At 45.7% G+C, this 11,971-nt stretch overlaps 1 protein-coding gene across 1 annotated transcript in view; it reads right to left on the bottom strand.

Moving 5' to 3' along the window:
- Positions 1-11,164, bottom strand: part of msrab (methionine sulfoxide reductase Ab) — a 33,696-nt gene extending 22,532 nt beyond the window's left edge. The window contains exons 1-4 of the mRNA XM_023407436.2: positions 10,948-11,164; positions 4,429-4,497; positions 4,118-4,237; positions 160-264 (exon numbers count right to left, since the gene is read on the bottom strand). Of these exons, the coding sequence (XP_023263204.1) occupies positions 160-264; positions 4,118-4,237; positions 4,429-4,497; positions 10,948-11,131 (478 nt within the window). The 5' untranslated portion in view covers positions 11,132-11,164. The remainder of the gene's footprint in view (positions 1-159; positions 265-4,117; positions 4,238-4,428; positions 4,498-10,947) is intronic.
- Positions 11,165-11,971: the final 807 nt, after the last annotated feature.

Below are 11,971 nucleotides of genomic sequence, written 5' to 3'. Positions count from 1 at the left end.
TCCACCCCCAACCCCAACCCTCACCCCACCGCCACCACAACGCACACGCAGGCACACGTCTGGGCATCATCCTTCTGCTCTAATACACCCCGTGCCCCTCAGGACGGGTCTTATTTGAGGGCAACGTTGGGGTTTGCGTGAGTGTGTGTGTGTTCTTACCTTGTGTAGGATCGTGGCTCTCCCAAAAGCGTTTGAGCAGTTTCTCAAGGCTGATGTCTTCAGGGGAGAAGACCACCCTCACAACCTCAGTGTGACCCGTCAGACCTAAAAAAACACAAACTTGCATTAATCAAAGTTGGATGACGCGTTTCACTTATGATGTCTGCTTGACTCATCGCTCCCTCAGACCAGAACAACTGACAAACACGAAAGTCCACATAACGAAGCCTGTATGGAAAAAAAAATAATTCATATGAATATCATGCTAATGTGTTGGGCGTACATGTGCCACTGGTAGAAGACATTCAGGTTGAAGCCACACGGAGCCATGTTATTGCTTATGGCACAATGGGAGGAGAGTGACAGAGAGAGGTGCAGATAGAGAGAGAGAGAGAGAGTGGGCACAGTAAAGGTTGGAGCTTATGGTGGAGGTTGCCAAAAGCACACACACACGCACACGCACACACACACACACACACACACACACACACACACACACACACACACACACACACATACACTCGCTCCTGTCTGCAGCTGCCAGGACCCCAGAGCTTCAACAAGCTGCCTGCAGGCGTTCTCAAACTGGGTTCTGCTTTAGGTCTCACATGCAGGTGTAAGCACACGCGTACACACACACACGCGCACAAACACAGTAGAAAATCTATACCCACACACCTCACCCGAACATACCTTTGCTAAATGTTAGCTGTGTTAGCCTAGGATTGTATCAATAGTAGAGTTTACGTTCTCTTGTTCGCACATTCCACAGACATGTGCGCAGGTGTACACACACGGACACAGTATACACACACACACACACACACACACACACACACACACACACAAGCATGCCCACACAGATAGATGCATCAGGTGCATTGCAGACAATAGGAAAAAGCCTGCCAAATTCATGCATGAGGCCTGAGACCCACTTTCTGTCTCGAAATGACACTCAGCACACCCAAAGGCCCAAAGGATCATCTTGTGCCAGATCATCATGGAAGACTTCACCTGTTTAAACAGTCGTTGCCTGAATCGAGAACGGGAACACTTTTCAGATGAGGTTACAACAACGAGTATTCAGTCTTTGCTGGAGCTGTTCACATGTTGGTTTCACGGTGGCATAAGTTATAAGGACAAATTATATTTACATACCTGTACATATACATACACAGTCTCTCACCATATTACATACATATATATACACTTAGTTGAAAGCTAACATTTATGGCACAGGAACGTCAACAATGGTAGAAAGCAGTACAAAGAGAAAACACAAACGCGACAAAATAGCTGTTAAGGCCTGTTGTAAAAAAAAAAATTTTTTTTAAAAAGTGAATATGCTCCATGATTTTCCACGCTTGTCCCACCTGAAGGGGGTGAAAGGCTGAGAAGTGATGCAGACCAGCACCACTAAAGCTGCTAGAGATTCAATGTTTTTGCTGAAGCACACTTCAGCAGGGTGAATGGCCTTCTGGGTGATGACAGCCTCCCAAATCAACATGCCACCCTGCTGCCCTTTTTTGTTTAATTGTTCCCGGCTGTTGAAAAAAGTAACAACTGACTTCATCAAGTTAGGGTTCTGATACTTTTCAATATACTATTATTAGGTGGCTTACCTAAAAATAAAACAGACAGAAATCACAAGAAACCAGAAAAACAGCACTATTTGACACTTACCAAGTACCAATACTTACTTAATGACTCATGTTAACATTTCCCTGACAAGCAACCATGTGAGATAATTATTGTCATCTCTAGAGCTGGATTTATACCTCAGTGTTAAGAGGTTATGACGTACCTATGGCAACAACATGCGTAGGCTCTGAAGCCACGCTTTAACTGACACGCGGCTCGTCAAAAGTGTAACCGCATGCTACAGAGGCTACGGAGATAAAAATGTGGACACTTGCATGTATTGTGACCGGCTTGTGTTTCTGATGCTGGTCGTGATGGATGAGAGTGAAAACAACATGAAACATGTTAAAAAAAAAAAAAGGCAGCGTTATCTTCTCCATTTCAGAGACGCACATATAGCAGAGCCATTTACACCGAGAACCTTCTGCTATCACCGGTCTCCATCAAAGTGACTGAAACAACGTAAACACGCCGCCTGCATGGAATATACCCATTCTGAGTAATGAAACTGAGAAACACAGTTGCTGTGGGGAGTATAATTAAAGCGTGATACGGCTCAGTCATGTATGATACACCAGTTTACTGTGATACCAACAAGTGAAATCCAACATGCGCTATGAGTGAAAACCTGCACCACAGGTATCTCCAGCAGGAGACATGTTAACTAACCCCTTGTGTCAAGGACTGAGGTTGTGTGGCATTTGTTACACCACTGCAAATCCTCTGTTAGAGGAAGTCAAATTGGACGGCTGGGTAAACAAAACATGTTACTCAAGGAAACCGTAGTTTATGTCTCGTCTCGTACCAACAGTCAACGCTGGTTTTTTGTCCTCGAAGCATGACCACAGTCTTTCCCTGGCCTTCACCAGGAGTTAGTTGCCTAGACTTGTGCAGAGGAGAAAACACTGCGTCATTTGGGTCACACGTGAAAGATGCTGACAACATCAGCAACCTATTTTCTTGTAATGTTTTCAGAACTTTGGAGCTAAAGCATAAAAGGTTATACTGATTCTTTACTGTGAATTAGTCGGGATAAAATATGCTGATGTTGATAATACCTCTCGGCCGTCTTTATCGTCTGTGCTCTCAAGACAAACCTGGCTGCACCTCAACCTCTCTTATTTCTGTCTGTCAGACCATCCACCTATCTGCCTGTCCTTCCATCCTTCCCTGGCTCTGCTGACAGGTCCATCAGCCCCTTCTTCCCTGTCCGTCCGTCCGTCTGTCTGTCCGCCCTGGCTGTGTTGACAGCTCCTCGGTCTCATGCCGTCGCAGTGTTCTGCTCCGTCATGGCCACTGGAGCGACGCCTGCACTCTCTCAGCCGATGGACAGGCAACCGTTCTTACTCACACTTTTTTTTTTTCCCTTAAATTTTCTTTCCCCTCAAAAGTTTATTTTACCAGTTCCCTCACTTGCTGCAGGTCTCAATCTCTCTTTCTCTGTCATCTGTCTCCATCTCCGTCCTGACCATCTTGTTGCTGGGGAGCTGACAGAGAGAGAGAGAGAGAGAGAGAGACTGGGAGGCAGACAGATAGGAAACATACAATCCCTTGAAGGGCTCGGCTCAGAAAGTCTGCCAGCCAAGCCCAAAGCATCTTTCCCCTCCTCTCCATGTCCCCCATGCTGTGCCTGCACCTAGACTCCACGCCTGCCTGCAATGATGTGCCCTCAGAAATGGAACAGCCCCAAACTAACAGCTCATGACTTCTAAAACACAGGAGAGGCGCACGGGGTAAGGCAGAGCCCAGACGTCTTCATTTGAATTATATATCAACTCCCTACATGATCTATTTGAATTTCGTGATGAGGTTAACAGAAAGAAACAGATTCAGAGACACAGAGAGGTAGCCAAACATTTTCACAGCAAATATACAGAATTCAAGAATAAGCATCTTGTTCATAGTCTCGGGGAAAGAATCCCATTTATGGCGCTTCATACACAGTAACTTCTGTTGGCAAAAACGCCGCAGTACAGCACAGTACAGAGCCCAATCCTTACAAGTAGGTCATGGGGGGGTGGGGACGGGGGGTGCAGCCCATCTGGAGCAGTACATTCTGAGTAGTTGACTGCAGATGAAGGGAAGGAGGCGAGAGGATGAGAGTGCTGTGCTTAAAACACCCTTTCCGACTCTGTTTCTTTATCTTTTTTCCTTCCCTTTTTTTTTTTGGTCTCTTGAACCTTGACTGATCTTACCGAGAAATGTCCTGCCAACCTCCTTCACCTCCTCGCAGGCAGCATGATTGGTTAATGTAAATCAAACTGAAGACGCTGTAAATAGACAAAAAAAAAAAAAGCAAAAGTGAAGAGTATAGTACCTGAGCAGACCTCGTGGTAGGTGGGGTTGGGTGTAACGCCGCCGGCGTAGCCCACTTGTGTGGAGAAGACCCCTGAAAGCCTCCAGAAAAGTCTCTCTGCTCCCCAGAAACAGCCCATGCCTGGACATGAAGACGGCACGCAAACAAACAAACAAACAAACAAACACAAACACACAGTGTTGGTGCTTCTGTGCTCTGACAACATCCACAGAGAGGCCAACATTTCACCACAATGTGTTGTAACTGCAGATTCCAGACTGGGTTATTTCTGATATTAAAAAAAAAAAAAATGTGTGATTGTGTGGTCTCACCAAACATGACGGTCTCCATGCCTTCTGGAAAAGGCTCCACAGTGGGATTCCCACTGACTGCATGCTTGTCTGTGAAGGGACACAGTGTGGAAATCTGATATCAAATCATACCAGTGTTTCAACAGTACAAATTACAGTATGCATGTTAAGAGGCCCATTAGCTGCTTCAACTAGGCCGCATAGGTCTGCACTTTGTTACAGGCTGACCCAGGGCCAGCGGATCAGAGCCAGAGGCTTCTGTGCTGGAAGACATTTAAGAGATTACACGGATTTGACCGCCATCCTATCCCTGCTGTCATCTCCTCAATACCCACAATTAAACACAGTTATTTTCTGATCTCTCTTTTACTCTAGTGTATGTGTCTTTGAATGTGAGCGTATTAAGTGCGAGGGCTTGGCATCATCAGGTAGCCACAAAAGCAAGCCGGCGACGGCGCGTCAGGGGAACACACTTGTTTAACCCCCACAAGCAGGGGAGGGCCTCGCAAGTAGTACCCAATGCTATCGTAATCTTTCCCATGTTAAAAATACCCAGTAAGTAAAACAAACTGGAGTGCTGAGAGGTGGCAGGGGGGTGTCACTCTACTGCCAACTGTGCTGCCTGGAATTAGAGTGCTAAAAAGGAAGTAAGTGTGTGTGTGTGTGTGTGTGTGTGTGTGTGCGCGCGTATGTGTGTGCATGTAGCCCACAGATGTGTGAGGAGGATTAGGGTTTAAGAAGACTGAGGTGACTTAGCGTGCAAATCTCCACTAAGCAAGGCTGGTTTGTACTGCAACCACTAATATTAGTCTACAGATAAACAGGCCACAGGGTACACCAAGAGCTTAGGCACATACCAATAATGGATGCTTGCTCTATGTTCATTGTGTGATTGCTCCGTGGCCGCACAGAGATGAGATGTGTGACATTGACCTGAATACAAACAATCTCTAATCTGATACAGACATAATAGTTCATTTCCTAGATAGGCCCGGGATGATCTCTAACTGCGACAACAGGCCAAAGACCAACAGCTACCTGCAGTTTATTTCAGGCTTAAAATGATTACTGTGAAGCCACATAGCGCTGGAGCACTGAAAGGAAACTGTGCTGCCATGCCAGGACCTCAAAGATTAACAAGTGTTTTGAAGAACATCGGCAGCAAGAGAAGCACCACAGCACTTGAGCTGATAACGGCTGTCTTGGTGTGCCACCTTAAGGGCACTTTTTGATATTAGACAAAACTGTTTGGGTTTTTTTTTCTTTTTTCTGCACAGTAACAGATTGCAGAACCATAAAGGACTCCTAAAATGTCACAGAGGCCCGGCTGCCCTCAGGCAGTCCCTTCCTGCCCTCCTGTTGTGCGACAGTTCTGTCTTTTAGCAGCAGGTTGTTTGGTACTGCCAGGTCACGTTCACGGGCACAGTCAGCTGCAGTCAAAGTATATCTGTGTCAGTGACTTTACTGGCTAAATATTCTCAGTCCAAAGGGGTGACTGAAGGCGGTAGGAGGACAGGAGAAATCTTCATTCTTCTTCTCTGAATTTGTTTGGTCTCTATCCTCTGCTCACTCTCACCCTCTTGTCCTTCGTTTCTGGCCACAGCGTTAAAAAAAAAAAAAGTACTGAAGTTGCCAAATGTCTGAGAGAAAGAAAATTTGAGAGTGAGAGAGAGACAAGAGTGCGATAGGAGGAGGAGGAGTGGGAGGAGGAGAGATCAGCCTGCCAAAACAATAAAAGGAGTAAATAGCCAGTGAGAAGCAACAGATGAGGGGAGCAGAGAGGCAGTGAAGGATTCTTTTGGCTTTCAGACCACCATGCCTTTGAGCGCTATATGAAAAGACCAAGCACTTCATCCAAGAGAGAACACAGAGAAAACAAACAAGCAAACAAATAAACAAACAAAAAAAAAAAAAAAAGAGAGAGAGCGGTAAAATGATGACAGCCAAGAACACGCCGACACAGCACTGTCCAGAGAAGCCAACTTCGAGCCAAAACTCCCCGCCCTCTCGTCTCTCTCAGCTGCTCCCCATCTTCAACTTCACACTCTCTTCCTCACACCACCACTTCCCATCATCCCTCGCTCCCCTCTTTACAAAGCACGTGTGCGCCCGCCTGCACGCACACAAGCACGCAATCAGCCGCACAATCGCTCGCACGCCAACCTCTGCTGCGGGTATTTCTCCCATGGAGCAGCTGGCAGAGGTCCAGGCGGTGCCAGGCTGGCTCCTTTCACTGTGCCTAGCCCAGCATTCCCCCCTGCCAGTCCAGTGCCCACACCCCATTCTGCCAGAATTACCCCACCTAACACACACACACACACACACACACACACACACACACACACACACACACACACACACACACACAGGCACTGAGAAAGAACTGGCTGAATACCCTCACTATGCTGCCTCACTACGCCAGCAAAAGAAAGAACAGAGGACGACAAAAAACAAGCAGGGAGGGTGACTGACTGAGCTTACAAAAGACGAAAACAGGCTGAATATGGGGGAAGGATTCATGAAGAGGATTTTTTTTTCTCCAACTTGGATGAGATATGGGCGTAATTTCTTTTGTGCGCCTTTGTTTTTGAGGATATCTGAAAAGCGCAGTGCAGGCTATACAGTACAGCGGGACTGAAGCGGAATACTTTGGTCACCTTTTGTCGCTTTTAGCTTGGTGGTTGTAGGCGGTTGGACCAGAACCAAAACATTGGACCCGGTGCCCTGCCACTCTGCTTGTATCATGGTTACCATCAGTCAAGGACACAACAATCTGTCTGTTGCTTAGCGGATAATAACGTCCAGTTTGACTTGTTTCGGTGGGTATTTAGTCTTTGTTACTTTCCGGTTCTACCCGTGGTCCTGTCTTTCTCACCCGTGAAACTGAAGTCCAAGTGCTGCTGCCCCCCTCACGCAGAGACACGGGAGAGGTACTATCCCTGGATGCCAAAACTGGTGACGGAAAGGTTGATTTCCAGGCTGCTCTGTTTATTTCCTTCCAAAAATCCATTCTCTCCCTTTCCCTCTCTTTTCCTCTTCCCTCCCTCTCACTATTCCTCTTCTTAGCTTCACACAGGTTGGCAGGGAGTCAGACACGAGTCGTCGGAGGAGGCTGATGCTTTATACTGGTGCCAACTACCCTCTGCTGTATGGGAGGATGGGTAGGGGCGAGAAAGAATGGGGCAAAGAAGGGGAGGGGAGGAAAGAGGCAAGGCTGATGGGAGGTGGTCCATTTTTGAAAACAGTACGAGGTAAGTAAAGGAAATGATGCTGCCGTGGCCTTAAAACAATCAACACAACTTGGTATTGTGACATACATACATATGAAGCTGCCTCTGTTCAGGCTGGGAGAACCGTCTAGACTCAGGAGAGTACAACTTTCAAGCCATCCATGCAATCCATACATACTGTAGCCTAGCAACAGAAACAGTTGCTATGGAGAAGACTATCTACTATAGCGCTGACTCCATTATCTTCCTCCAGCAAGATGGAGGCACATCCTGTTGGGGACTGCTCAAACAGCCAGTTCGATGGGGAAAGAAGGGGGGGGGGGGGGGGGGGGGGGGCGTCCTGCTGCTCAGCATACATGTATGACTGCATCTTGTCTTTGACTGTATAGTAAAAGGAAATTAATCTTGACATTCTTCCTCCACAGATATATCAGAGCAAATTCATCCATTTTCTATACAGCTGACTCTCTTCAGCATGCATTGGGCAAGACGCATGGTACACTATTCAAGGTCTCCAATTCACCGAAGTGACTGGGATGGAAACTTGAGCACCTGAAGGAAACCCATGCAGACACAGGAAGAACATGCAAACTCCACATTTAAGGTTGGGTCCAAAAACATTTCGTCCCTGCGCTGGGGCAACAGTGTTTATCACTGAGCCACAGTGCTGCCCATGAGCAAATCTCTCTCATTTATTTGTCCACTGTTTGTATACTTCATTTGCATGCTCTCCCACTTATTTACACATTTTTCTAACCCTCTGAGCTCATTGCAAAAGCCAAAAAAGCAAGGGCATCTGGAGACGGCAGAGATGAGAAAACAACAGAGAAATAATGCCCGAAATATATCTTCGCCATGAACCTGCTTTAAAGAGTTATGGAGAAGCATGTAACAGAGATTGATTTTGGTCAGCTGACCTCCCCCATCCTGTTTGGAAGAAATATTGGCAGTCTATTCTGCACTGACTCAAAATAATAGCTACTGTGCCCCTACCATGTAGCAATCTGCCACTGGATCATTCTCGCCAAGGTCACAGAGTACATTATACACACTGGAGCGAGGGAGGGAACAGAGGACACCGGGACGTCTGAACAAGGAATAAGGGGCTTCTTTAAAGAGGCAACTTTCAAAAACAGTGATTTTCATTGTACAGAGGGGACGAATGTGTCCACTCACTCACACACAAACACAAGGTTGGGACTGCACAGTGCGTATGTGGAGCCAGTCCTTGCAACCCCTACATTACTCAGGCTTATTGGCCCACACTTACAAACACAGAAGCATGCTATTCCAACACACACATACACACTCTAGAACAACCCCATCCCCACCTAAGCTGCCCCCCACGGTGAAAGGGGAGGAACAGATTTCTGCCATGCGGTGTCTCCGAGCTGCTTCGACAGACGGAGCAGGAACTTACGACGGGGCGGAGCCTTCATGCGCATAATGCCCAGATGGGCCCCTGGACGCTCCGGCACCGTTTCCTCCTATGAACCTCACACCCAGCTCCCACAATGCACTTTGCGGATGCTCATGTCTGAGTAGGTGATGACTGGGAGCACCGGGTTCAAATCGCACCATATTTCTCCTTTGTCGCAGACTCCTACGAGCCCTCCTGTCCCAAAATAGTAAGATGAAAAGATGAATGAAAGGACAAGACGGGCTGAGATGTGAGGGAGAGGTTTGACTGGGTGCTACACATCAAATATGAATGAAATTATAAATAGGTGAGGAAAAGTAGGAGTATAATGTCTTCATTTCATGCACTGACACTGGCAAAACGGAATCAGAAACTTCACTTCGGACTGACAGCTGAAACATTTTAAAAACAATAGTAACTGAAATGTCATATTCTCTCTGAGTGCCAGTGTGTCTCTGACAGTGCTGGGGACTTGATCCATACAGATTTGCTTTATCCCAATTTAATCATCAACTATTTGTAACACAATCCTACCATACATCCCAACAGGCTTTTGCTGCCACTTCAGATTTTGTGGTTGACTCAGAGATTTCATCACTGTCCCCGAAGAGGCTAAAAAAAGTATTAAAGCAAGTATACCTTAGACATACATGGTTTATAAGGTTAAGTATAGAGATTAGGTTCCCTGGGGCCAAAATTCAAAAGGGAGAAATCACTGTTGATAAAGGATGTGACCTTACGCTGTGTGAAAATAATCCACTCAAGAATCAAACACATTGATACTTTATCCAAGATTCAAAGCAATAGAGTGGTAGTTGCCAACCTTTTTTATATTCTTAGACAGTGCAACAGAGAATATATTAACTGAAAAGAAGCTGGCAGTTGTCCATCAAGAGTCATTGTACTTCATCCACTATTGCTTACTTAGGGTGAGTTTTCCTCATCCAAAGTCATAAAGAGCTCAAAACACTTAAGTATACTGAACTGTAAACCTACGCTGTTTCATTTGGAAAAAAATTGCACATTTGAGCTTCAACTTACTCCTAAAGCCTTCTCATAACAACAGACTTTAGACATATCCTGTGACTATCATTTCAGGTGGTCTGGAATTGCAATGGTTTAGTCTGATCACCACGCCTCTGACATATCCGACAGACAGTGAAACGACATGTTTGGATCCACTCCAGACCAAACTTCATCAGACACAAGGGTTGTGTCAAGCTGACTACAGGCCAAAGATTCTCAATTTTCTCACATCAAGGGCTGCACAGCTAAAGACAGTTTAAACCACAGACATCGGCTTGAAAAAGGTTTTGTCCCTGGACCCTATAATCTTTTAAATTTATGTTATTTTTTTTCCTGTCGTCTGTGTTTTCTGCAGAATGCAGGCATTAGAAAAGTTCAAGCCTGTGTTCACACAAGCCCTATCCTTTTTTCTTTCTTTGATGATGCCAATTTCTATTAAAAGAACGTAATATTCTAGCTTACAGGGAGATTTTTATGTTAGCAAAACATGACTTGATGACATGATGCCATGCAGAATCTGGGAAAAGGAAAAATGGAAGTGGAAGGAAGCACCTCATCTAGTTGCAAAGGTCCTGTATGTCAGCTGACAACACTTATTTAAACATCCATCTTAAACTAAAAATGGTCTTACAACTCAATAACAACGGGACACTAGCGTTTTAATAATGAATTCCATCAGACTGACACTGCACTGTCAATACACTCCTGAACTCCTATTTCCTGTCATTACTTTTACATGAACTGCTCTGAGGTCAGTCGCGTGTGCTTATCACACGTAACTCAAGCACGTGGACAGTTTATCAGGTGTCATCCCGTGCCAACTCAATCCTGTTTGGAAACTACTTTTCACCGTGTGTTATTTACCTGCCACGACCATTTTCTCCTCTCTTCCTTTCAGAGCGCGGTCTCTGCTTGGCAGCTGAGTCTTATCTGACATTGTGTCCGCGGCAGCGATCGAAACACAGACTAGAAGGAGCCAAACTGTGTGTGTTTGTGTTTGGGAGAACAACTGTGGTGAAAATGGCCGAGTCTTCCGGGATGCCTCCATAACGCCACGCTGTTGCGTTGTACAGCGGGGATGGAAAACAGAGGGAGGGAGGGGTCGGAGAGACGGCGGCGAAAACGCCATCAATATGAATATTCATCGTGCGTGGGCAACGTCGTGCACTGCATATTAACTAGTCAAGGGGTTAATATGACTTTGGCACAAAAGCCTACAGTGCACCGTGTGCGGGAACGAAATTAAATTTAAATAAATATCCACGCCGTTCAGCATGCAAATGAGCTCTCGCCAATTATCAGCTCTCATTCTGTGGGAGGTGTTTCTGGTAGATCAGGTTAGAGTATGGATGTATGGGTGGGTAGGTTTCCCTTTGTGGTTCGTCTTACATCAAGGAACGTGTGTTTGGGATTAATCTGGACGAGTGACAGCTTTAAGACTACACTGTTAACAGCCTTTAAAAAACCTCTTTGTCCCTGAATCATATATTATACAAATGTTGGAAAGCCTCTGCAAACAAAACAGTGGTTGTGTTCCTATAGAGACAGTTGATTCAGTGTATGTGTGGTACTATCTGGCACTCAGCACTGACCTTACGATTCTTTTATCTCCAAAGCATCAGTATGATTCATATAAAAAGCTATGCCGAGATTTATATGCACTGCCCATTTGGAAAGATGCATCCAATGCATGATTTTAACAGATCTTTGTCCAGCACTATCCCATGTTAGGTCTCTTTGTCCCTTATTTTTTGTTATTTACACTTCAAAACTGTATTTTCTTTATTTACGGTGACCCTGAGCTGCAAATAACCGCAACATAACCAAAAACACAAATGCGCTGCAAGTAGCACAGACGAGGAGATGCACTTACATCCTTCCACACTCG

Source organism: Seriola lalandi, unplaced genomic scaffold (assembly GCF_002814215.2).
Source record: "Seriola lalandi dorsalis isolate HSWRI2012SDOR001 ecotype SW California unplaced genomic scaffold, Sedor1 jcf7180002054335, whole genome shotgun sequence".
NCBI classification, from domain to species: domain Eukaryota; kingdom Metazoa; phylum Chordata; class Actinopteri; order Carangiformes; family Carangidae; genus Seriola; species Seriola lalandi.
The sequence above is the reverse complement of the archived record's forward strand: the minus strand, read 5'-3'. Positions and strand labels throughout refer to the sequence as shown.